We start from the raw sequence: 27,926 nt of genomic DNA, 5'->3' as shown, positions 1-27,926 counted from the left end.
TCTGAAGTCTTCAGAATGTATTTTTTAAATCTGTGATAAAATACACGTTAAGAGTTACCATCTTACGGATAGAAGCACACGGTTCAGTAGTGCTGAGAACAGTCACAAGAGCAAAACGGAAACTATACACTCATTGAACAACTCCCTGTTTCTCCCTAACCCCTGAGATGTTTCTAAATGAATAGGAGCTACGTATGCAGCATTAAGACCAAGACAATTTCTACTTCTAGTAGTCTTACAGTAAAACCCAGAGACATCTGAAGAGCTATACTTTGCCTTCCTTACTTTCTTGCAATTTCCTAAACCTAGTGAAATTGTTCTTCTGAATGCACCCTGGAAATACTTAATTGTGACAGCTTGATTAATGGCTCTCCTTTTAAAAACAACTTTCTAAAATGTGCCCTGTTGTCAAGGGTAGGAAATCAAACACAAATCAAACCATTTCAAATATATTTTTTAAAAAATAAATGTTTATTTCAAGTATGAAATGTAATGTTTAAACATTATGCAAAAGTTGTGTTCAGTTTAACAAGTATAAAACAAGACCTCTGACAAAAAGTTTACAATTTGGTACAAAGTACTTAAGAATATACTTTGACAACATTCACAGCATTTTTGAAAAATAAGTTTTGCTAACATGTTTTAGAAACAAAAATATATTTACAGTCCCAGCTGAAATAAACAAGTCCCTAACTGAGGAACAGGTCTCCTTTAGTTAGCATTTCAAAATAAGATAAAAATGCCTTTCAAGATAATGGTAAACTTGGTTTAAGAACGTCAAAATTCCATCCCTTATGGCTTCCTTGACAAACACCGTCTATTTCTTACGTCTGCTACTCACAAATAAGGTTCTCAAGCCAACTAAGTGATTTCAATGATATGCATAACCTAAGTGGTAACCAAAATCTCTGAGAAATTTTATCATGGCAATTGTATTTCCAGAAAAACATTCTGAACTTAAAGTGACAGATTTTCTGGTGGCAATTATGGAACCATCAGAAGAACTGAGTCTCAGAATTACTCTAACGGGCTGCTACCAAGACTCCTGCTTCGCTTCTCCATGTACATCTTTTTGTAGGTCTGAAACATTGCTTTTGAGTCTTTTACTGGGTTTTGTAGTGTCTCAAATCCATCCGCACTGAAGCTTCCCTTGGCGAGTCTTGAATGAGCCAAAACATTATCATCTGAGGAAACAAAAATTTTATCCATTATTCTTAGAGTTGGTGACCAGTATACAAGCAGTCTAAATTGAGAGGAAAAATGTGTTTTCGTCTTGGATAAACTAGGGCCAAGCGCTCAGTGTGACAAGCTATGGCTCTCTACCTATAGAATTATGAATGACGCACACAGGACATCTTGCCTCTCCTCTGCGGCCCTGTCTTCCCTGCCCAGGGCTGCTTGTGCCCCTCCTTTATCCTTGCCCAATAAACCTCTTATCATTGCACATTATAAAGGTGACTTTCCTAACAGCCATCTGAACGAGCAATATAAAAAGCCAGTTCCAAAGAGTGAGTGCAAAGGGCCGTCTGCAAGTCCTCTGGCCTTGCTACTATGCATTAGGCTCGGAAACAGCCGTCCCTTCCTGCTTTAGGCCACTGCGGTGCTGCCGTTAGCCTCACTATCCCTTCGTTCTCAGGGACCCGGCCAACTTTCCTCTTTCTGTGCATTCCTGGATGTGCCTCTTGATTTCAGAAGCTGTTCCAATAACAAATTCCCACTTTCCATTTCTGCTCGAGCCACTCCTTTCTGGGTAAGTCTTGTTTTACCTCTTCCTGCCTGGGTGGGCCAAGTACTCTGTCCTCTTAATTCTGTTTCAATGTCTTCTGTGTCCGCGTTAGCTCTCCTTCCCGCGCCAGTAATGCTGACGCCTGGGGTCGGGCTCTGAGCTGCTTCTCAGGGGCTTCTGTTCCTTCCTCTCCTCCCTCGCCCTGGCCCACAGTTCCACAACTTGCTCCGCCCACACTCCAACCTCTGCCAAACGCAGGGCCTACTTATCTGAAATGCGTTTCTCACAGCTGGTTGGGAGCTTGCGACATCTGTCTCTGTCTCACTCCACGCTGGTTCTGTCTCCAGCCTCTCCGTCTGGGATGTTTTGTCTTTCACGCTTTCCCTGAGTCTCCTTAGTTTGTTTTTTGTTTGTTCTTAATTAAAGTGCAGTCAGTTACAATGTGTCAGTTTCTGGTGCACAGCACCATGTCCCGGTCACGCATACACAGATTTGTTTTCATATTCTTTTTCATTAAAGGTTATTACAAGATACTGGATATAGTTCCCTGTGCTACACAGAAGAAATTGCTTTAAAATCTGTTCTTATGTATAGTGGCTAACATTTGCAAACCTCAGACTCCTGACTTCTGACGGAGCCCCGCGCCTTGTTTCTTGGCTGGTCTCTCTCCCTGGTGCCGCTCTCACTGTGTCTGGGCCCTGGATGGTGCCTTTTTCACTGTGATCCTGAATTCTGACGTCCCACCTGGACTCTCTATTTCTTCATCCTGTTTGCAGCCGCCTTTATGTCCGTCGTTTAGCTCATGCGTCTCCCTGAGCCTCCCGTCAATCTGCGCGGACTTCTGTCTTCTGAATATTTTCTGATTCACACCCCAGTAATGCCTCTTTATCTCTGAGGTAATGCTTATGTCTCTCTCCCACCTCCAAGGACCATTTTGCCCCAATCCTCCACACCCATTTCCACCTTTCTCATTTTTGACTTCCTGTGTTCCACTTTAGAAGCGTTTTCTGCTCTAATTCATTTCCCCATCTTTTGGTCGTCTTCCTGTTCTAATCAATAGCGCATTTCTTCTTTCTTGATTGTGATTCAGCTGAGTTTTTTCCCTACATGCATCTTCAGGCTACAAGACTCAATTCTACACGCCTGCTTAAGTACATTTATTTGTTTTAAGCTCTTCTCCCTCATCCTTTTTCACACTTCTTGTTTAAAAATGTGCTTTATTGTTGCTCACGGTGAAGTTCTGCTTCTTTCTGTTTCTAAGAGACTCCATATAAACTCGTCTTTGTGTATTCAATTAACCAAAATTAAAACAAAACTCTTGAACCCTAGCTTCTAATTCTCAATGCAAAACCCTAAATCCAAAATATATTCATTCCACTAATTAAATCAGATGCTGGAGGCTTTGGTTGGCCCTCAGGCCAAATCCCTCCCCAGCCAACAAATAAATAAGTAAATAAACAATTAGGAGCATCAGACTTTCATGATCAAAATGAAAGACTGGATTCAAGTCCCCGTTCAGCCACTGACTATGTAACTCCAGTCAAATGATCTAACCTCTCACTGATAAACAGAAACATCTTTGTCCACCTGGTTTTGAGAATTGAATTAACTTACCTATCATCTCATCTAGGGGTATGACCTGTAGTCCACATCCAGCCTCTTTCAAGTACTGGTAAAGTTTAATTTGAACATAGCCCACACTCATTCATTCATTCCTCTACAGCCATTTTCTCACTACAGTGTCAGAACTGAGTATTCGGGAGGGAACTTCTGAGCTGCAAAACCAAGTATATACTGTCCACAGTCAACACAGGAAAAGTATTGTGATGAGAATTACTTTTCTTGCTAAAAGGAAACATCACTGCTTCCCTCTCCACAGCATGACAGAAAAAAACAGAATGTCTTCCTACCACTCACACATACACACCAAGTTATTTCTTAAAAGAATATGGATAAAAATCAAATCTCACAAAAGTTTCTTAATCAGCATTCAGCTTATATACGACAGAGTACCCAACAAATAAAATCAAAACGTAGATGATTTTACCTATTTCTTGGTTGGCTTCTGGCATCCTTTTCTCCTCAGTCACACATTTTAACCAGTCTTCTTTTGTACTTTTTATTCCTGAAACTATTTAAATATTCATTTCAGACCTCTAGATACTGCTAATCACCTCTTTTAGTACTATAATGAAAGAAAATCATGTAAGCCTAAAATAGATTTTAGAAGACATTAGATACATTCACAGATAACTCTTTCTAGAGAGGGCCTGGAAAAATGCTTTCTCCCATATGAAGTGCCTGAGTATCTCACAATTTAAAAGCTTATCTTCACCATTCAATTATGTTTCTCCCAGACAGGCTGAACACCAACTCGCCCCAAGGTGTTTAAGGGCACACGAGATAGAGAACGTGCCTCATGTTGGTCCACCCACTTCCAACGTTTCCATCACACCCAGCGCCTCAGGGAGGATCCAGTTATAAGAACCAAGTGTCATCACCAATACCTTACAAAATGAACCATATACTCCTATTTAATCATCTATCCCACCACCACCTTCCAAGAAAATGTGCCTTATTTACCTTGTAACTCTAAGCACCCCGACACACACTATCTGAACAGCACAGGAGAAAGTGAGATTTCCACTCAAATCCTTTAGTTTCCCAGTCTGGGTTTCTCAACAATGTTTTATATATGATATCCACAAACCCTAAATGTGTCCTTACTACCAGAAATAATTAGTTCTCTACTCTCTCCTCCCACCCTGCACTACACTGAGAATTCTATCATCCGGCTAACCAAAAGTCATGACTGCCCTTCTGGGTGTGGTAACACGGAATGGTACAGCTTCGACCGTGTTCCCACCGTGTATTTCGTGAGTGGACTAGACATCACCACTTTAGTGACAACACAGTCATCACCTGCTTCAAAAATGACAGTGAGCTGGACCACTTCCATACATATAAAAACAATCCTTACGTATTTCCTACTATTCAGACCAAAATTTCAAATTCAGAAGGCTTTGAAATTGCAAGCCCAAAGAACGGACAAAAGCAAGACTTGAAACAACGTATATGTAATGCTTTTCTAACTTAGAAGAATGTTTTTCACCTCTTGGCACAAAAGGAAATCTCTGTACTTGGCAGACTTTACAATTTGATACCCCTCTTATCACTAGTATGACTCTGGTATCATTTACAGTAAGGGAGAAATAAACTTAAAACAAACACTGCCCAACGAACCATCAACTTACTGAGAAAACCAAATACTAAGAAAAGCAAAGCGCATTCAAGTTGGTCCTAGCTACTCAGATGGCAGGAGAGGTGCTCCCCCGCTTGCAGGACCTACAATGAAAATGTGTTAAAACGTTGCAGACACCATCAAAAAAAATTAAACTGGACCTTGCACAGGGGCTTGCTCCTTCCTAGGACAAGGCTGCAGATCCTTTTGGTCTTCAACGGGGTTTGTATTCTTACTGAACAGTCCTTCTGGACATAACTTAAACTCCAGCATGCTCAGTTTCTCCGCGGCATCTTTCACAGGTACAAGGCTCTTAGGTTTACCTTCTGGTCTCTTCTCTTTATTAAGCTTCCTGGGTGAATTATCTAATTTTGTGAGACAAATGCGCTCACGTTCAGTGCATTTAAATGCAACTCTGTTCAGATATAGTTTCCTTTGATCCTTTGCCTGGGAGGACATCTGGCTGAATTCAACGTCACTATTTGCATTGTTTAAATTCTTGTCTAATTTGGTTTTATCAATCCACATTTTATCAGGCTGTTTTCCACCAACCGTTCCTTTACTATTCCTTGAAATGTATGTTTTAGACTCCTTGGAATGATGGATTTTGAGGGTTTTGCCACGGCTGGTACAGACATTAAACGATTCTTTGGCGGTCTGAAGGCTGCTGTTTGACTTCTCACAACTTCCAACTCGCACAGAAAGCTTACCGGGCCTCACGTGCTGGGAGTCACACGTTGCGCTTTTTGCGTAACTTTTCTTTAACGCTTTGCCGCTAGGCCCTGCTTCTATAAGCGTCTGCCTTGATAAATACTCCTTCGGGGCCAGGACTCTATGAATTTTCGATGAGCTATCCTTGGAGCCTGGGGACGTAACGTTCGGGGCCGTCTTTTCTTTAATCCTGGCTCTTTCACTGGGGGTGGAGAAAAGAGAACGGAATTTAAAGGAACCGCCTCCCACATGTTTACCCCGCTCGGGCTTATCGTTCTTCTTCCTCTTCATCTCCGAGTCAAGTACGCTCCCTTCATCCAACTTCCTTTTTTCCAAAACTTTTTGTTTGGAGCCACCTGCTTTCAATTTTCTCTTTTCTGGGGACACTGATGGCACCAGGGAGCCATTTTTCATATGCAGATCTTTATTTTTACTTGTCAAAAAACCCATCTTTGGCTTTAATGGGCGTAGGCTTTGGGCCATGAGCTTCCTCTGCAGGCCCTCTTGAGAAAATTTTGTAATTTTGCTTGTGGAGTGAAAAGTTATCTCATGAAATTGCAGTCTTTTTTTTCTTTTGTGACTCTGCAAGGAGGAATCTAGTTTCTTATCAGCTTTGGATAGAAGTGGACCAGACAACTCTTGTTCTGTCCTTAGGGAGCTGTTAGGTTTTGCTTTGGATTTATCTTCTACATTCTTGCCTTGCTCTGTTTCAGGAACATGCTTTTTCTCAACTGGTAAATTCACAGGAGTCTCTGGATTATTACTCGGAGGCTTATTAAATGCAACAGGGTCACATCTATCAGTTCTCTGTCCTTGTTTGTAACTGCTGGTCTCCAAGGGAGAACACGGCCCTTTCCCTTCTTCCTTGGAGGCTGAGTTCTCACTAGAACTACACTGGCACTGAGGAACTCCTTCATAAACCATAGAGAGCCACCCCAGTGCACAACAACGCACATCATCTTTTTCTGAATCCACTGCTACAGACTCGCAACTTTCTTCAACTGTACGTGCTTGTGGGTCACACTGCTTCCTGTCTTTTGGGACAGGCTTTTCTTCCTGAGGTTCTGTCAGTTGGTCGTCCTGCTCAGGAAATAATTCTTTCATTTGCTCCAAGTTCAATATCGTAATTTGGATTTGGTCTGTGGAGTCTTTGGAGTTACAACCGGTTTTGTCACAAGCTTGAGCTTTTGACATCTGGTCTGTCGTTTGCTGGACAACAGAACCTTCATGCAAGTTCACAGGTTCAATACCGTAGGGAAACTCTTTCAAAAGTTCTGACAGCTGATCGTGCAGGTATAAGATGGGTGTCTTGTCACTGAGAATCTCGTTTCTTGTAGGATCCTGGTCCGTATAAGTGCAGGACACATCACCTTCCTGAGGGCAACTGTCCTGCTGAACAGCAGCCGATGAACACGTATCGTCAGCCATGCCTTCATTTTTAGCGACATGCTCCAAACTGCTTTCCTCCAGAATGCCACTCTTTGCTTCAACGTACTTCAAAGATGACGATTCTGAAGGTTGCAGTGACTGTGACTGGTCAGTTATTTTACGTGACACATCTGTGCACGGCACAATATCCTGAAAACCAAAGTCTTTATTTTCAGTGATGTTATCCAACTGTTCATTTTGTTGGCTACTATTTGTCCCTTGGGGGTTGGGCAGAGAGGGCTTCTGTGGCTCAACTTTGTTTAAAGGGGACAAATTGAATATCTTTGCTATTTGGGAATTGTAAGAGGTATCGCCTTCAACAAGAGAACAAATATCGCCAATCTGTAATACATCGCTGCTCACAGCGTCGCTATCCTTTGATATACACGAAGCTTGCTGATCCCTCATAGGATACTGGGTATCTGGCTCTGATCTGTTCTGCTTCCCTTGACTGGCATGAGGTGTGCCTTCTGAATTAGCATTCATTGGCTCATGCTTTTCCTTCTGAATCAGTGGGAAAACCTTGCTGCTTGTAGTACTTGTTACTGGCTCATTAACAGTAATCTTCGAAGCAGTATCTTCTACCAATTTATTCTGTAAGCTACAGACACTGCCTTCTTCAATAACTGGATACACTGCTTCAGGTAAGGCTTCAGGAGTTGCACCTCTGACAGACAGTGTTTTGACATCTGAAAGAATTAAGGGCGACACTACAGCAATTCCCTTTGTAGTCGTTGCACCTGAAGACTCATAATTCTGTGCCACCATCGACAGAATTGCTTCTTGTGAGCTGTTTACAATCTTATTCTGACAATTTCCAACAGCTGGAAGTGGACTCTTCTCGCAGGTTTCCACAGGCTTTGAAAGTCCAACTGCAGTTCTGTTTGCTTTTGACTCATTACATGGTTTTCCTTCTGTAAGTTCTGAAGGTTGCTTTTTCCACAAAGAAAGACATGTTGCTAGCAATTCCGTTGAAAAGTGGTGGTCACTTTTAGAAGACAGTTCATTTAAGGATTTAAGCTGAAAGCAAGAAGAACTGTCTGAAATCTTGGCATTTATATTACATGTACTTGGAGTTTCCATGGTTTTCAGATTCAGTTGGTCACCAGTGTTTTGGGCATTTGGATTTATTTCAAAACTATGCAGCTTTGAATCTTGAATAGTTTCATTAGTATCTTTTAATAATGTCTTCAGAGTTTTATCTCCAGGTGCGAGTAAACTGAGAATTAGCCTATTTTTATTTGGATATTTTGAAGCATATTCCTCAAAGGACGTAGACTGAGGAAGAGAAGCTGTTTCAGAATTTGTTGGCCCATTTTGTGCAACGTTGACAAAATTTCCTGATGAAAATTGGGTGTTATTTAGTGTTGCCTGGGTAATCTCAACAGCTGATGTCTTTAAAGAACTCACAACTTTCAAATCATGTAACCCTTCTGGTATTGGCAATTTTTCCGAACAGGCAGAATTTAGTAAAACAGAACTGACTTGGTTAAAATTTCTGTCCTGAAGGGTGGAATTCAATGTACTATGTATTCTATTTGTTTCTTCTGCAGATCCCATTACTGTTGGTGGTTTATTCTCTGCAGTCTGTGGAGTGACCAGGGTTACCTGTGGCCCAGGCTGGATTTTGACAGTTTGTTTCAGAGACAACTCAGAATTTTGAGCCGATTCACCGTAAGGGGTATTTGTTGTTTTAATACAGCCTGCTGCCATCAAAAGATTTTTATTAATTTTAATTTTCCTTGCAAGGTCTGAAAACTTCTTTTTTATTTCTACCAACGTTTTAATATCCCTCACTAACTTTTCTTTTGTGGCACTTGTGTCAAGTACTTGATTTGAAGTCAGATTTCGGGAATCCATTCTTTCCTCTTGATTACTTTGAGCAAGAGCCTGAACACCATCCACAGACGATCTGACAGGTTCATCAAAAGGCTGACTGACGTTGCTATTTCCTCTCAAGTTACAGGGATTTCCCATCATGCTGAAACTTTCGTTAACGTTTTGCCATTGCTGTTGAAAACCTTTAAAAAATTCTTTCCTCATTTCAGGTAAGTGCACGTCTTGACTGTGAGGAACTTCCATAGAAGGGACTTTAACAACGTGCTGAGTCCTCTGCAGAGGACGGCTTGCATACCGACAGTCGTAAGGAGGGGGGGGTGGCCTTTTGTCAGTTTGAGTAACTGCGTATTGGTAGGACGGTACGGTTGCAGTCTGCTTTGACTGTAAAGTCAGTGCAGGATTTGGAGGGTGACTTTTTTTAACTTGTAGTGATACAGATGACATAGGGTTTTGTTCCTGAAAAGGAGGATCTTGCAAAAAGCTTCGTGGTGAATAGCTGTATTGCTTTGGAAGTGGCCTGTAATCTGGGTAAGGCAGTCCACTGGACGCACACTGCTGTGACCAGTCAACCTGCTGCTCGGGTAAAGGTGGGTTAAGTCTTGGGTTTCCTTGATAAGTTACAGGAACTCTTCCAGAATTAGAAGGGATCATATGTATTTGCATAGAATAGGTATCTGATGTTACAAATTGATTCTGTAGTGCATGTACATTGGGCATGTTCGTTCCGAAACCAGTTTGATGAGATACAGTTGCCCCTGTATGAGAAAGCATAGAATTCCTCATCGGCGAGTTCAGCCACACATCCTGTGTAACTCCTGAAGGCATGTGCAAATCATGACTTCGTTGTTTGGGTCCTTTAACATTGGCATGTATTATTCTCTCCACGGACGTCTGTGAGGTCACAATTGTCCCACCATGCATATCAGAAATAGGCATTTGTTGAGATTTATAATTTCTGATGTTGAGCAGTGGCTGTGAAACTGGATTTGAATTACTGAGAAATGGGCATCCTTCTTGGTTACTTCCAGGATGGTTTAAAGAACTTTGAGACGTCATGCTAAGTGTGTTAACTAAAGCCTGCTCCAAAAAAGATGCCTGTTTTTTAGGATACTGTGGTGGTAAGGCGACACTCTCTGGTTTTGCATTCCAGTTCATCGTCGATTTGATGCAGTATCAGAGTCTTAAAAGCCAGTTGTTTTGAATGTCAGAAATCTGCAGGAAATAAAATAATCTTTTATTAAAAAGCTGTTTTGCCTGGATAGAATTTCAAAGAGAATTAGTTCACCTTATCACCAATGCTGAACATGTCTATCAAAATTTCTGAAGCCTCAGAGTAGACAAAGCCTCATCTTTAATTTGGGTAAGAAGAACAGCAAAGAAAGATGCAATAAATATGGCAAATGTCAATACAATTTCTGGGGTGTTTAAGGAATTCATTCTCACATTACAGGTAGTATTTTGTTTGTTGCACTTTTAAGTGGCAATTACTTACTGCTTCATTTATTTAACTAGCTTTTTTACTCTGAGTAACCCATGTTCACTGTTAAAAAAAAAATCAAACATATACTAAAAAGTTCTTACTACTGACCATCCCCAATGTCTAACTCTCTAGAGGCATCTATTGTTACCTCTTCTTTCAGAAAACTTGTGTGTGTGAAAAACACTAACAGATAAATAAAACCTCATTTTTTAAGACAAATGGAATCTTACCAAACATGCTGCCCACAGTTTGCATAATTTCCTTACTGAGGATATCTTATCATTTTGGTGCACAAACACCTATCTCACTGTCTGCATACCATTCCACTTTATAGGCATATCACCATTTAACCAGTCCTCTAGTGATGGGTATTTGGTTCTCAAAACTATCCTACACTGCACTTTCTTATATTTATGCTTTTATAGGTGTGCTAAATGTTTCTGGAAATTCCTGCAAGTGAAACCAGTGTGTCAAAGGACATTACAATGATTTTCATGAGCAGTGACAAACTGCTTTCCAAAAAGACTGAAATAACTTACACTCTCACCAACAGTACATATCTACAAATGGACAATAATAATATAACCATAACATACGACAGGAGAAAGACAGATTAAAATAACAAAATTAAACAAATTTGACCTACACATATTAACAGTACACCTAACAAGTGCAAAATACACATTCTTTCCAAGTATACCTGGAATTCTTACCAGCACTGACCATATGGCTAGGCCATAAGCAAACCTTGTTTTTGAAGGATTAAAATAACTCAGATTAATTCACAGTGGAATTAATATAGAAATCATAGGAAAAAAGTAACTAGAAAATTGCCAGATAAATAAAATGCAGTGATCTCTGCTGTCTCTTCCTCTGATCATAATACCTGTCCTACTGGATCAGGGCCCTTCCCTCACAGCTTTGTTTAACTATAATTAGCTCCCTAAAGGCTCCACCTCCAAACACAGTCACACTGGAGGTTAGAGCAGCAACATATGCATTGTGTGGGGTGAGGGGGGACTCGGGGACAAGCCAGGATAGATATTTACTACATACAGAATTTGGGGGTGACAATTCTTTTCTTTAAAGCACTTTAAAAATGGGCCACTTCCTTCTGGCTTTTCTCTGTAACAGGCTTCTATCCAAATGTTCACATAAGACTTGAGGCTCATTTATAGCATTAAATAGACTTATTTAAAAAAAAAGATGACTGGGAAACAATGTCTGCATTAATCCAAGTTAAGAATAACAAGTTAATCCAAGGAAAAGAAGTGAAGGAGTGAAATACAGTAATGAACAAAAATACAGAGATTCAATATGTCACAAGTTGGTAAAGAATGAATATCAGTAAGCCTCTGACAACACTGATCACAAACACACACACACACACACACACAATATTGGGAAAAGAGGCTATCACTAAACCCTACAGACACTAAAATGATAATGTGTATTACTTTGAGTAACTATTTGAATACATTTAAAATTTAGGTGGAATGGAGAAATTCCTTGAGAAACACACTCAACCAATGCTAACATAGTAAAAATACTACTTCTCTTTAAAGAAATTACACCAGTAATTAAATATCTTTTCACAGAGAAAACACCAGGCCCATATGGGTTTACTGGAGTGTTCTACCATTTACGGAATAACCCAACATAACCTCTTTAAGGATAAAAAAGGGGGTACTTCAGTTTATGTACTGAAGTTCTCATAACAAAAACTGTAAAGAAGGACATTCAAGAAGCCAATCTCTTTCGGAAACAAATGCAAAAAAGTCCTAAATAAAATGAGTAAACCCAATGGGGTGATAAATGGAAAGGATAACATCATGATAAAACTGAGTTTATTTCAGGAATATAAGGTTTGTCATTTGAAAATTACTCAAATTACATTATAATAATTTCTTTAGTTGTATGATCATTTCAAGAGATAAGAATTTTTGATTAAATTCAATTAAAATTCATTAAAAGGAATTTTAGTTTCTACTCTTGGTTTGGTATTAAGCCTAGCGTAGAAAGAAAATTTCCTTAATTCTGATAAATGGTAACTTCAAAAATTCAGACTAATAGTAAGAATAAAACAAAGATGCCACTACCATCCCCCTCTATTCACGGTTGCACTGGAGATCCTAGAAAGTGTAAGAACTGGGAAGGAAAATACAAATCTGACTATTCATAGAGGTTATGCAGAAAATACAAAATCTGTAGATCCTTTAGATCTATTAAGTTATGGGTCATAGTGCAGTCAACTAAGATTGAAGGCATGTGTTACCATGTGTGTGATGTCTTGATGCGGTTCTTGTGGCTTTTAGATACATACATATATACACACGTTTACTTACGTATTTGCTCATAAATAATACAACAGGAAGGAGCCTTTGAGGTCTGGTGTCAAGCATGGAACAACGCCTTGACAGGAAACTGACTCCATGACTTAGGAGGTTTCACTTTTAGCCATTGCTGTACCTTGGCCAGGACGGACCCGTGCGTGCTGGCAGGCAAAGGCAGACACTGTGGGGCTCTCCTACCAAGCTGACCTGAGATGACGTCTAAAGGGAGAAAGCTGGCACTGAAGATCTCTGTCTCCAAATACAGACATTTTGGGGATCTTCTGCCAAGTTGACCTGAGGTGACACAGTTGGTGCTGGAAACTCTCCCCCTCCCAAACCGAACATCTGGTCTTGGAGATAATGTGTTCCAGGGGCTATAAATATAGGTGAGCTGGGACTGTCAGTTTGAGACAAGTCTTGCTGTAACTCCCATCTCTTTGAGGATCCACTTGCTAAGGCAACGGCCATCAGGCTCTGCCCAAGTGGACCATCTTCACCTCATTGCTTGCGACCCAGCAGTAATCCACACCTGCCTGAGTGCCTCCTGGAGGCTGGTCTCCTGGACCAACTGGACTTTCCTACTATGGATGCACGGACTTGGTTCATTACAAGCACTTTGGTTCCAAGGGGTTTAACTTTCATTCTGCATCCTTGCTGTCTGTTTCTCTGCTCGATTCTTCTCACTTATGTGAAAGTCAAAGTCATTGATGAACTCTATGTCCTGACCTGCCATTTGATCAAAGTAGTAAAGAAACCACCCTCTCTGAGCTTTCATCTGTCAGGGAGCCAGATCACCCGTGGCTGGTCCAGCCTGACAGTGCACCCATTTCAGTTAAAAAACAGGTCCCAAGGAAAAGACCTGTATATTCCTTATGTCCCTTCTCCCAGGAAAGCTCCTTAATAAGACAACTGATCAGACAGAAGTATAATACAAAGTAAACAGCAGTATTGCAAGAGTTAATGATAAATTTCCAGTAATTCCCCCTAATTCTTACATGAGTTTGGGCATGAGTAGCTGTTACACAGACTGAATTCTCTGTCCCCTGCAAAATTCACATTGAAGCCCTAACCTCCAGTGTGACTGTATTTGGACAGAGGGCCTTTAGGGAGGCAATTAAGGTTGAATGAGGTCATCAGGATGGGGCCTTGATCCAACAGAATTAGTGTCCCTATAAGACACCAGTGTGCACACAGGAAAGACCACGTGAACTGACATGGAGAAGGTAGCTGTCTGCAAGTACAGATCTCAGGAGAAACCAAACACCTTGATCTTAGACTTCCAGACTCTAGAAATGGAAGAAATTGCTGTGGTTATTTCCCTAGGGCAGGCCTGGCAGCCTCACACAGAGCCCATAGGTAGGAAGGAGATACACTCTTTAGGAATAATTATGAGGGTTTTTCTTCCCCCCATTCTCCTGTGCTGGCAAAGAAAACTGAAGCCTAGAAAACCAACCTTGAACTACCTAAATTAAATGGAGGAAGTTAAAAGTTTTCTGAAGTTTTTCCTGACTGCAGAGTCTCTACTTTTGTATACAATATATTCTTAGATTTTTCTGAAGAAATACTGTAATGGAGATTACCACAGGCAGGGTTTCCATAGTCTATCATTTAAGTTTTTCTTGGAAAGATAAACTCCTTTGCCCCCAAATTCCAGCTTCCAGTATCTCTTATCTTCTCCGTATTTTTTGTTTCTGTCCTATTACATGTCCTTTTTCTTTTTTTTTCTTTTTGAAACACCTTTTCTGAAATTTTGGTGGAATCCTGGGTAGAAGGAACATTAGATACTTGAATCTAACCCATCTTGTCAGCCTGGGAAAGGACACTGTGTGCTCACTTGCCTACGGAGCATCTTCCCACTAGGATGCAGGTTCCCCGATGGCAGGGATCCGTTTTACTCATTTCTGACTTTCAACCCCTGGACAGTGACTGGAACAAAATAAATGACTGACCTTGAATGAAGGACCTCCACCCTGCCCTCTTATCACCCCTCACCTGCGACAGTCATGGCACTTACCTGACAAACTCCAACTATGGCTGAATTTCAGAATTTCCTTCTCTGCACAGGAATGATGAATGTCTTCTGGGGGAATAAAATCACACAAGCCAATGAACTGAGTTTAATTTATTAACACATATATCAAACTCAAGTACCCAACAATTCTACCTCATTTTATTGAAAATTATATTTATATTAATTTTATTCTTCTATTTTCTGAGACCTCATCTCTCTTCCCTGGTCCCCAGCCACTCTAACCCACACATGGTCCCCCTACTCAGCTGCTTATATCTCAGAGGGGAAAGAAATACACTGTCATCCTACGACCACCAAATCTATAAAAAGTCTTGTAGATGTAACCTTCATTTGCAGCGCCAAAGCTGACACTCCTCCTATCAAATCTCTGTGTTTAAAATCCTACTCCCCTTCCCTTTATTCCTAAGTATCAACCTGTCTCCACTGGGCTAAGTCAATTACACGTATGCAGGCACACCACTGCACGTCCTCCAGGACTGCTGGCACTCAGAGAAACACAACACATAACCTCCCTGGGCCCCAGTCTTTAGCTCTCCACACCCCACACCAGTGAGAATCTTTTAACTTGGTTAAAAATCACAAATACAACAAATCCTATTTTAAATGCTGAACACCTTTAAAGGTAGAAATAAAAACAATTTTTAAAAGTAACTTGTGCTTCCATAAAATGACTTAAAAATACATAGTGAAAAAATATTAAAAGCAAAAATGCCACATTAGAAAATATTCATTTAATGCAAAAGAGTGAGAAACAAAAAGACATGAGACAGAAGATAAATAGTACAAACCGCACATGTCTCTCTATATCAGCAACATGAAAAGTGAGTGCGTTAAACAATCCAAATGATGGAATGTCGGGTTGTATTTTTTTAAAAACGTTAGCTAACTATATGCTGTCTCCAATAGGCATACCTCGATCAAAGATAAAAACAGACTGAAAATAAAAGGACAGAAAAAGATACTATGCAAATAGCAGCCACAAGAAAGGCAGAGTGACTATACATTTTATAACCACAAAAGGGTTGGCCCACCAAGATATAACAATTATAAACATATATGCACTTAACAGAGCGTTAAATTCAAGAAGCGAAACAGACAAGTGAAATAGGCAATTCACCAAGAGTCGAAGACTTCAATTCTCCACTTTCAATAATGAACAGAATTGGCAGGAAAAAACATCAACAAGGAAATAGGAGTTTTAAACACATTATACACACCCACATTCATTTCCAGTGGAGGTAAAAAGGAAAACAAAACTACAGGAGCTCAGGTTGCAGTTAGTGCATAACTGTCCACTGGTTTCCTTGTTTTTAAGGCTCTCTCCTCTCTGGCAGTTCCTTTGGATTGGATCCAAGAGTCCATGTACTCTTGTCAAGTGGCGAAAGGGTCAGCAAGCAGCCCAGAGATGGGCACAGGTGCCAGCAAGCCAAAAAGCACTGGATGCTTATATTCTGCTGTGGGGAATTCTCCAAGGAACCTCCCTGCCATGAATAGCTACAGGTAAATCAGCAAACCCTAAATAATGATCCTGACACAGCTGGCACAAAGTTTAGCTCTACTAACCCACCCATCTGGCTGTTACGGTTTGGAGAACAGGCAATACTAGTATGTTGATGCCGAGAAGCGGTGGTGGCCCTCGTGGCCCTCGCCACGAGACAAGCACCCCTGATGTGTCGACTCTCATAAAGTGCTATGGCCCACCTGGGGGATTCAGAGTCACCATTCACACCCTCCTGTTCCAAAGACAGAATCCATGGAGGCTTGCTGCGTGTCATCACAGAATTCTTTCAAAAATTTTAATTAAAAAAAAAACAAAAAACCCTACATCCTGAAAACAAAGTCTGTTTTTAGGTTTGACAGTTTCATGATTTAAATCTTATTATTACTATTACTTCCTGTGAGAAAAGTGGAAAGACAGCAAGTCACTGAAATCCGTGGCAGAGGAAGTTGTGAATGTCAAGTTGTGACCTGCAAAATCAAGACGAATTTCTGATGCGGGGAAATAAAGGGAAGTGAGTGGCTGCAGTAGACTACAAATTTAACAATCTATGTGGATTTTCACATAAAATTTTCATGAAGACCTCACCAGCGTTAAGAAAAAGATTTGTGATATTTTTTTCACTTTAAAATATTCTATATTCATACAATGCAAAGAACGTGGTTTAACTGAAAAATCATCAACCCAGCAGCTTCCTTTATTTGTAAGCCAGCCTTATTACAGAAAATTACAAAGCAAAAAATGACCTAAAAAATCATACCTTTGAGGAATAATCATAGTCATTATCTTACACACAAATGCACAAGCACACACAACCAGCAACAGAAACTATGAAAATGGACTTATAATATATTGGTTTGCCCAGGCTTGCTTTAGGTTCAATGAAATAGTAAGAAACAGAACACGGAAGAAAAAACTTGAGCCACATCAAGAATTATTTTATATACAAGAGGGACCATTAATTTATCAAAGAAACTGAAACACTGTTGTAGTGTAAGATGATTCTATTAAAAGCCAAGATGACAAGCATAAAAAAGACTGTCTCAGGGCACCCAGAAGATGCACATCCAGACAACTGTCTTGCAGCCTTTGATAAACGTTGGTCCAATGAACAAACATTATCTGTAATTGTTAAACACCAAGTTAAACAGAAGTCCCTATTTAAACCTGTAGCTGGGAAGACGTCTCCACCCCACCCCTTCACATCGGTGTCAACCATCAACAGCACGATGTCACCTATAAGCACTTCAGTACCTCAAAAGTATAGGACCTTCTTAAAAAAAGCATATAACTCGTCACATATCTGGAAAAAAAACACATATATCCATTCTGGTATTTTAAATCGGAACTTTCCATTATGGTTTCAGTTCCACTTCCAATGTGTTTATCTAGAGTCCACTGATGTAGTCAAATTGAGGAAAGCCAGTATTTTTCACTGAAAAACTGACTTGCAATGGATCAACAAAACCACAGATACCGACACTTAAGTCTAAAACCCACTTCTGAGGAATCCCAGAAGTATCGAGATTTACTCAATCTGTGCCAGCTCTGGCTTTTTGTGGCCTTAAGTCATAGGAGAAATTAGGCTTATCAGCCCTTAATTTAGGTTTTCAAGAATAGATTATCCTAAATTTTATAGTAACAGCTAACATTTGAGAATTGACTTTACGTCCAGAACTGTGCTGAATGCTTGAAACACATGATCACATTCAAGGGTCACAACAGTGAGCGCAGCCCAGCAGTCCTAGGCAGCTGAGAACCTCAGCTGCGGTCCCTTCACAGCCTGCAGCCACGCCCCAAGGGAGGGGAGGCTGGCAAGTCTGTGTGCACCTGCAACCGGGGAGGCGGAGGAGAAGCCACCTCGTGGCATTTCTCAGGAGGCTGCTTACCAACCTTTGTAGGGGCGCCCTGCCAAGGTGTGGGTCAGAGTGAGATGAAGGCCCTGTAAGAAGAGAAAGGTCATCAGAGTCCCATGGAGAAGCTGTTCACCCACATCTCTGCCCCCCAGTCTTTCATGTATCCAGCTCCAAAGCTGACTCAGAAGCACAGGCCACCGCAGTCAGATACCCTAATGATTACACTTCCTCTTAGGTAACACTGGGTAACAGTGACCAGGCCAGAGCCAGGCTCTCCATTATGTCCCACATGCCATCGAGGTTCACAGCTCTCAGAGCCACGTGGCGTTCTCCCTGGGAGAGCGGGGAAGTGGGAATGAATTGCTCTACCCCTTCTGACTGGTTAATCCAGGTACACCTCGGGGTGCTGGCAACCACATATACACCCATCACGACTGGGCAGCAGGAAGTTCAGAGAGGCAACGGGACCATCGCTGGGGCTCGAAAGTTTACACTTAGTTTGCTGTGTCTTCACAGCAGAGGTCAGACAAGTTTCAGACCACCTTTTCTTGTTGTAGTATTCCCTAAAGTTGGAATGAGAGACCACAGAGCACACAGGCAGCAGGCAGTTACCCTACTTTGGTGTTTTGTCTAGGAACTCATTTCAGCGCCTCAGGGAAACCCGACCCTTTAGAGGGGCAGTGGTCTCCAGTACCTCGAAATCCCTGCCAACTGCCTCCAAGTGCACGTGATTAATGTTTGCTAGGCAAGTATCAGCTACATGAGCTGCAACGTTCTGTGGAGACACAAACTGCATAAGGAGAGAAGTACCACTTACCACAATAGGAGTGAGCCAATTCTATGCCTCTTGAGGTAGAGAGACTCCTTGAATAGAACTGAACGGTTCCCCTAAAGCACGCTGCAATGCTGCTGAAGAAAACCTGTAAAACCTGTTACTCCCTGCTAATCACCCCCGTCGTTACAGGCACACTACAGTGCTTACTGCGGTAGCCCCAGGTTCTGCTGACAGGATTCCAAGAACCTCAACAGCGGCATTTTTAACTGTCATGGGGTTCAGATTCAGATTTTATAAAACTGAAGGTTGAGGAATGATTCAAGACTTCAGGTACCAGAATAAGCATAGGACAGAATCTCCCTTCTTGTCAGCAAGTTTAGGTAAAGCATGACAGATCCAGCAGGCAGTTAAATTCAGAGCCGTAACTACAGTCTAGAAAACACATCCAAGAGGGTTCTGCTTTCCCTTAATCAGGAAACCATGAGGAATCATGACTAATGGGATCAAGTATTCAGGCCTCAGCCCAAGGACACAGCTCCAAGGACATCCACTCCCAAAGTCAGCAGCTGTTCCCTCAACTGTCCTTCGATTCAGATCTTCCATCGGCCAGCAGCATCTTCTGGTGCAGATGGTGGCAAGCATCCGGGGTGAACTAGCTGAATGGTCTCTGTGCGCCCCCTACCCCCATGATCAGCGCTGTCTTCCTTCCCTAACAACCACAGGGGAGCCATTCAAGTTTTGCAGGATGAGAAAGAATGGCAACCACTGCTGTACACTGACCAGCCCCAGGCTCTAAGCCACCCAAGCCACGACACTTTGCCCAATGACATGAGCACGTAGAAGGAAAACGTAAAAGTGGGTAGGAACTGTGGCAGTGAATGTTTAGGGGCATAATGCAGCAGTGACCTACCAGAAATGAATTTCTGTCATCCAAGAAACACCCTTCAACAACTTCTAACTAAAATAACAAGTAGCAAAACATTACATGCAGAAGCAGATAGGAGAATCCAACTATTTCCTATTAAGAAAGATACTAAAGAGCTTTGCAAAAACACAAAACAATACCACTCTTTTTACTATGGTTTTCTACTGTTTTGGACAACATTTACATTAATATGTAAGAACTTTTTGTTACTTTTCAATGAAATGATTTTTTACAAGTGTCTCAGCTTTGGTTTCTAATGAAGGAAATACCGATATAACCTACATAAACAAACGTTCTTTGGGATCTTCAAGAATTTGTTACTGTGTATATCAACGCCTCCAGAGACCACGTGAGCCTGCCGCGTCCAGCTGCAGAGGAAGCATGAAGCGGCTCTCTGGGAGCAGGACCTGGAAGCCCGCACTGACTTCTGTGGACTTTGCCTATGCATCACCTTTTTCCTCTTTCCATACTGTATCCTCTGCTGCCAAACTTTAGCCACGAGAATACAAAAATACAGAAAATGAACAAAACCACAAGATGGGTCTTTGAAAAGATCAACAGAATTGATAAGCTTTTAGCTAGACTTATCAAGAAAAAAGGCTCAAAATGACTACAATCCAGGAATAAGGGCATTATTACCAACCTTATATTAAAAAAATGTGATACCAGGGGGGAGGATACAGCTCAGTGGCAGAGCACATGCTTAGTGTGCACAGGTCCTGGGTTCAATCCCCAGTACCTCAAGTAAACCTAATTACCTCCCCCTTCAAGAAGTAAGTAAAATAAATTTAAAAAATTTTAAAAATGAGATACTATTAACTGTATGCTAATATACTCGACCATTTGGATGAAAAGGACAAACACCTGTGACAGTGTAACTTATAATAAGAAATGTATTATTTGGTCTTCATGCTCATTTCTGGCACCAGAGCTCCTAAAACCCTCAGATTGTCAAGTAGTGAGTGATAAAGGTGTCTTTTGTTGCATCAGTGAGGTGACTTCTAGACAGAACCTAAGGATGGGGGCTAGGTGCCAGGAGGACCAACCAGACAATTAGAGGGTTCCCCTCCCCTCCCCTCCCCCCCCTCCCCTCCCCCTACACAGCTCCAGGGAGGGCAGAGAAGCTGGAGGTCCACTCAGGCACCAGTGGCCGCTGATTCCATGACTCTTGACTGTAAAGAGGTCTCCATAAAACCCCAAAAAGGACAAGGTCAGGGGGCTTCAGGGCTGCTGAGCACAGGATCTGGAGAATGACACAGATGCTCCCACACCCTCTCCCACATACCTCATCACCCTACACATCTGGTCCATCTGGGTGCTAATTCCTATTGTTAAAAAAAAGAAAAAGGAAACAACAGGCCCCAGGTTGGAACCACTTGCCCCCAGGACAGCAAACCATGACTTAACTACAGTTTCAACATCTCCCAGGAATTAAATTTCTGGAATTTCCTGGTCAGCACTAGTGAGGTAACCTTGCCTGAAACAATACTTTCTTTTCTCTTGCTAATAACCTCCTTGTCCCGCCCCTGCTCCTATAAAAGCCTTCCATTTTGTGCAGCTCCTCAGGAGTTCCTATTTACTAGAGGCGATGCTGCCCCGATTCATGAAATGCTGAATAAAGCCAATTAGATTTTCAGTTTTTTATTCGGTTGAATACTGTGTAACAATACTCTTTAACGTCCTTTGCAATAAACCAGTAAGTAAAACGTTCCTGAGTTCTGTGAGCCACTCTAGCAAATTAATTGAAGAGGGGGGTCTTGGAAACCTCTAATCAGTCAATCAGAAGTACAGGTAACAACCTGGGCCTGGGGTCCTGGGAACCTCCAATCCGTAACCAGTCAGAAGCGCAGGTGACCATGTGGGCCTGTGTGTCTGAGGTGCGGGGTAAGGCGACTTGTGGGGCTGAGCCCTCAGTGTGTGGAATCTGATACCATTTCCAGGTAGTGTCAGAATTCAGCTGAACTGCAAACACCCAACTAGTGTCCCCAGACAACTGCCTGTCGGTGATGTGGGGGGAACCCCCCCTTTATATCCACTGGAATTGGGTGCAGAATCCCCAAATTGACCAAAACCAACTCAAGCCATATGGAATCTAAAGAAACCTATAAAGAAACTGAATTAGTAACCAAAAACAACCCCAAAAGAAATGGCTAGGTCCAGATGGCTTTCTGGTGATCCATACCAAAAATTTAAGGATGTAAAACCCATTCTATAAAACCTTCCAAAACATAAAAGAGGAGGGAATACTTCCCAAATCAACTTTGAGGCCAATGTTACCTTAATACCAAAATCAGAAAGAAAGAAAAAAAATCATAATAAAACTACTGACCAACCTGCTATGAATACAGATGCAAATATCCTCAACAAGATACTAGCAAATGAAACACAACAGCATATAAAAATAATTATATGCCATGACCAAGTGGGACTTATCCCAGAAATGCAAGACTGTTTATACTGAATCAATGCCATATAACACATCAGTAGAATAAAGGACACAAACCACATGATCATTGCAAGCAGATGTAGAAAAAGCATCTAATATGAGTGAAATTAAATGCATCCTAAAATCCAGCACTCTTTCAGATAAAATTACTAAAACTAGAAATTGAGGGGAATTTCCTCCAATTGACAAAAGGTATCTACAAAAAAACCCATAGCCTTAAAGACTGGACATTCTTCCTCTGCCAGACAAGGATATCTGCCCCTGTCTATTCAACGCTGTACTGGAGGTTCTAGCCATGGCAGCTGGCAAACAGAAAAAAGGAATAAGGCAACCAGATTGGAAATGGATAAGTAAATCTATCTCTACTTGCAGATAACATTTTGTATACAGAAAATTTCAAGGAATCCACTAAAAAACTAATAGAACTAGATTGGTTAGGTTGCCTAATAAAAGCTCAATACACGAAACCCAAAAGTATATAGTAACAATCTAGAAAAGAAAACAATTCTGCTGACAGTAACAGCAAAAAGAATGGAACACTTGGGGATACATTTATCAAAAGGGAAAAACTTGCACTCTGAACATTATAAAACATTGCCAAAAGAAATTACAGACCTAAATAAATGGAAAAACATCCCACATTCACGGACTGGAAGATTTAATTCTCTCAAGGTGGCAATACTCCCCAAATTGATCTACAGATTCAGTATAACCCTTACCAAAGTCCAGATGTCTCCTTCACAGAAATTGAGAATCTGACACTAAAATTCATTTTGAAAAAGAGTATGAAGTTGGAGGACTCACACTTTCAATTTCAAAACTTACAAAACTACAGTAAACAAGACCACGTGGGACTGGCTTAGGATAAACACTGATCAATGGAATAGAATCCAAAAATAAACCCTCACATATATGATCACTAGAGAGAAACCAGAATCCAGAATATTTTAAGAACTCTTAGACCTTGATAATTTTTACAAAGACAACTCGAGTTTAAAGTCAACATGGTTTTGAATAGACACTTTCCCCAAAGATATACCAACAGCCAAGATGCACACAAAAAGATGCTCAACATCATTAATCACCAAATGAATGCAATTTAAGAAAAATCACAGGATACCACTTAATGCTCACCATGATAGCTCATCAAAAAGATGAGTGTTAAGTAAGTATGTGGACAAACTAACTCCTATGCATTGCTGTCGAGAATGTCTATGGTTCATCAAAAACAGCCTGGCAGTTTCTGAAAAGGTCAAACATGGTTATCACATGACACGACAGCAACTTCACTAGGTATACCTAAGGGAACCGAAAATGTATGTCCATGCAAACACTTGTACATGAATGAACGCTCATGACAGCATTATTCAGAGTAGCCACAAAAAGTGTCTGTTAACTGGTGAAAGGATAAACAAAATGTGGCCAATCCATACAAAGGAATTAGCACTTGGCGATAAAAAGGAATAAAGTTCACACGCGCTTCAAGATGAATGAACCTTGAAAACATCATGCCAGGTGAGAGGAGTCACGAAAGACCACACATTATGATATTACAAGTAATATTCAGAATACACAAATCCAGAGATAGAAACTAGATGAATGGTTGCCTGCAGATGGGTGGTTTGGGGGAGAATGGAGAGCAACTGTTAATGAGGATGGAGATTCTTTTTAGGGGCCAGAAAATGTTCCACAGTGACTGTGGTAATGGTTTGTATACTCTGAACATTTGCAAAAACCACTGTACGCTGTAAATGGAAAAAGTGAATTATATAAAAGTGATACATGAATTACATCTCTAAACTGTAGTTTAACAAAACATTTCCCTGTTGTTAGCACACACTGGGGCATGTGATGCAAAGGGCATCAATGAATCTGATTAGAGACTTCTGGGGGGGCAACCAGACAAAAGGAAGCTGACTGGCTGTATACCTGGATGCTAGCGCCACCCAGTGAAGGGAGGTAGCCTGAGAATGAAGTCAATGCTGAAGACAGCAGAGCTCAAAGAGTGGCTCAAGTTTTTAACACTTTCTTTCAGATTCAGATGCTGGATCCAGCCAAATCTGAAGGTCAAGCTACATGAACTTTTAAGTTATGTGACCCAATGAATTCTCTTTGGGGGCTTAAAAAAATAGTAATTTGCTTATAATTTCTGTCTCTTAAAACAATGGACAATATAATTTCTTATAACATACTCTGCAATTTCAACCACAAGTTAATATTTTATTTACAAATGAAGTCTTATAATTTAATACATCTCAAGAGAATCTTAGTGATTGTCATTAAATCTTTGCACTCATTATAACTATGAGCAAATGTCTCACTGGAGACATGTACCTCAACGGGCCAGCCTGTAACACTGCCCTTCAATTCACAAGCACCCTTAGGAATTAAGGAGAGACACTACATAGCTGCCTCCCAACAAAGCATCACTTCTTTTTTTAAAGATGGGAAATATATTTTCTTTTTTCTTTTCTTTTTTTTTTTTTAGGGAAAGAGGTAACTAGGTTTATTTATTTACTTATTTTTTAAGTGGAGGTGCTGGGGATTGAACCCAGGACACTGTACTCGCTAGGCAGGCACTCTACCACTGAGCTACCTCTTCCCCCCATTTTTAAAAATTGAAGTATTTGTTGATCTACAATATCCACTTCAGGTGAACGACACTGTGCTTTGGTACTTTTACAGATTACACGCCATTAAAAGTTATTACAAGATAATGGCTACAATTCCATTGAAAGCATCACTTCTTTACAAGGCTTATTACAAAGTAAAATTTAACTTGCTTTACAGAGACAGGGTTGGTAAATTGTTGTCTCGTTATCTTAAATTGAATGTTTTCCAAGTTTATTCCAAACAAAGAATGCCTTCGTGGGGGGAGGAGGGGGTTGGTGAAGACCTGATTGAAAAAAATTTTTTCATGGAATTTATCTTTATAAATACCTTTTTTAAACATCAAATTGGATCAACTCCTTAAACACTTGCCTTCCTTCCAAGACACTGATAATCCAAATGGGAAGAGATTCCTGTATATCACAGAATATGGAAAATAAGGCTTTTGGAAAAATCTGCCCTGGCTGAAAAATTTCATAGAGACATAGGTTCAAATTTGCCTGCAGGCAAAAACTAGAGTTGTGTCTTATACTTCCTTACAAAAAAACAGAAGCTACAACATGATCTACAGTGGAGGGTCTAGTCCACACATAGTTGATGATTTAGAGCTTAAAGGAGCAAACTGAATCTTCTATAAGACATAGTGTTAATTTACGTAGGCCATAGAATGTATTTCCTCTAACATGACAAAAGCTAAAGTTTACTGAGCACTTACCATATACCAGGAGCTCTTCCAAGTATATCTATGAGGCTCATTAACTTATCACAATAATCCTCTGAAGTAGGTACTACTGTTACCCCATTTCACAGGTGAAACTGAGGCAGAGAAGTTAAATGACTTTCCCAAGGTTGCACAGATGGCAAGTGAGAGCCAAGATCTGCCGCTCAGCAGTCAGATTGCAGGGACTATGGCCTTAATCACTGTTGAAGGTCTCCTAACATTACTTGGTGATTACAGGCCAGAGGCCCTGGAAAGAATCACTCTGGCTTTAAAGGCTGATATTTTATGGACTGGCTCTTCCAGACTTGTGCTCTGTGCTGCCTTTCCCCCATGTGCCAGAAATCATAAACTTAAAAAATAAACAAGCAGACCATGTAGAGAACAATTTTAAGTGGACCTCTTCCTCAGTTACTTAAGACCAGTCACCTCACCATAAACTCCTATTCCTTATCTTGCAAAGATAAACTGATTTCTCCATGATATGCCAACTATACTGTTTTTCCTAAAGCTTTGTCACCAAATCCATTGTCCTATAGTTTAATATTCAACCAATACTGATTCAAATTAATAATTTTATTCCATAACAGATAAATTAGACTAGACTACTTCGAGATGACACACTTACCTTTAAATATGTTTTTCTTTCATTACTGTATATATCCCCATTTCCCTCCGAACACCTCAGGTCCGCTCCATACAGTGTTTACATCTTTGGTCCTACCGACAGCAATAAACATTTTATAAGTAACAGTAATTTAATGTAAAATGTATAATTATATTTTTATTTATATGAAATTCACATTAAAGTCATAATTAGAATACATATTAATCTGATTACTTGATGTGACAACATAAGGAACAAATCTGTGTTCCTTAAGGTTGCACCAAAAGCACACTAAGTTTACTGAATTCTTATTAAGACCGCAAAGAAACAAACTGCGTCTGCCTTAAAATACCATTCATTCACTTTTTAAGTGAGAATTCATGTGCGCTTCTCCTGGCCCACTGTTAACCTAACAGCAGCTTAACTTACCAATTTTCTTTACTGGATCAGTAAAAGAGAATCCGATTGTTTACAGGGAAAAAAATAAGTCAGTAAAACCTTAAGGAATTCATGCACGTTAACGCTGAATAAAACTTATACATGATTCACAGCTAACATAATCGTCAGAAAAATCCCCAAACAAGCTCTGCCGACCTACCTACTAAAATGCACCCAACCAAGCTCATTCTCATCACCTGCTGTTCTCTTTATTTTGACGGTACAGGCACTGAAAGTATTACAAATTAAATGTTTTCACTGAAACGATTCCCCGAAAGCTTGCAGCTGAACTCAGGACCCTAAGGACATCTGCTTAGAGAATTCGCGTCCCTCGGGAACACCTAAAACCGGTAGGCAATCGTGCACTTAAAAATGCCTCCAGGAACTAACTATTGCTGAGCATCAGAAAGCGTCTCCGACACAAGCGTGTCGGCGGGCCACCTGGAGATGCAAGGGGAGCAACCCTCCTCCGGGAGGTTCAGCATAATAGGGGCGGAGAGGAAGGGGACACTTGAGAAACAAACGCAAAACAAAGATTTTTTTTCTTTCCATGCCAGTGACAGGAAGCAATTAAAAACACAGGCTAGTCTGACACTCGCCAGCCCAACCAACCGCCTTGGAGTTTAGCAAAACACGTCTCCGCTGTCTCTACCGCAAGGAGCAGGGCGAGCGGCAGAGGACGCCCGGCGAGGCGCCGCCCTCCCGGCGGGGCTGGGCGGCCCCACGCCGCAGGGCGGGCAGGGCGGGCTCTGGGCGGCGGCCCGAGGCCCGAGCCCCCCGCGCCCGCGGCCGCCGCTCGGTCGCCGCCGCGGAACAAAAGCGCTCGGCCCGGCCCGCCCCGCCCGCGGGCACCCGGGCTCCCGGCGCGCCCCGCCCCGCCGCGGACCCGAGAAGACCCGCGAGCGGCGGCCGAGAACTGGTCTCTCACTTACCGACGGGCGTACAGCCCAGCCTGGACGAGCGGGGAGGACGCGCCGGCCCCGCGGCCCCGGAGTTTTAAGTCGGCTCGGGTCCGCCCTCAGGGGCGGGCCGCGCAGGAGGCCCCGCTCCCGGAACAGCTGGGCCCCGCCCCGGGAGCGCGTCAGGCCGACGCGGGCCGCGGTCCCGGCCCCCGGGTCCTAGTGCCGCTCGGATGACCAGCGTCCGGGGCCGGCCCCGCCCTCCACTCATCCACCGAATTCGCAAGGCAGGTTCGCGTGTCTGACGGAGAAAACGGTCTTTAACGTGCGTCAGAATCTCTTCTTAAAGAGGGACTGAACAGCA

General features: G+C 41.6%; 1 protein-coding gene across 6 annotated transcripts; it reads right to left on the bottom strand.

Moving 5' to 3' along the window:
- Positions 1-450: 450 nt before the first annotated feature.
- On the bottom strand, positions 451-27,712 carry RESF1 (retroelement silencing factor 1). Of its 6 annotated transcripts, XR_012504059.1 has the most exons (8): positions 27,596-27,712; positions 26,247-26,338; positions 18,182-18,230; positions 14,773-14,838; positions 5,129-10,157; positions 4,143-4,233; positions 3,774-3,857; positions 1,142-1,184 (listed from the first exon to the last, which is right to left on the bottom strand). XR_012504059.1 is itself a non-coding variant. In XM_074357732.1 (7 exons), the coding sequence occupies exons 5-7, from the start codon at positions 10,098-10,100 to the stop codon at positions 1,018-1,020; spliced, it is 5,223 nt and encodes a 1,740-aa protein (XP_074213833.1). In that variant the 5' UTR covers positions 10,101-10,157; positions 14,773-14,838; positions 18,182-18,230; positions 26,247-26,338; positions 27,596-27,708; the 3' UTR covers positions 451-1,017. The 6 variants fall into 6 exon arrangements, 4 of the variants coding, with proteins under 4 accessions (XP_074213833.1, XP_074213834.1, XP_074213836.1 ...); XM_074357732.1 differs by lacking the exon at positions 4,143-4,233 and having other exon boundaries at positions 451-1,184; positions 27,596-27,708; XM_074357733.1 differs by lacking the exon at positions 4,143-4,233 and having other exon boundaries at positions 451-1,184; positions 14,773-14,835; positions 27,596-27,708.
- Between the last annotated feature and the right edge of the window lie 214 nt (positions 27,713-27,926).

The sequence above is a fragment of the Camelus bactrianus genome, chromosome 34 (genome assembly GCF_048773025.1).
Source record: "Camelus bactrianus isolate YW-2024 breed Bactrian camel chromosome 34, ASM4877302v1, whole genome shotgun sequence".
Lineage (NCBI taxonomy): Eukaryota > Metazoa > Chordata > Mammalia > Artiodactyla > Camelidae > Camelus > Camelus bactrianus.
Note: the sequence above shows the minus strand (reverse complement) of the source record. Positions and strands in the feature narration are given on the sequence as shown.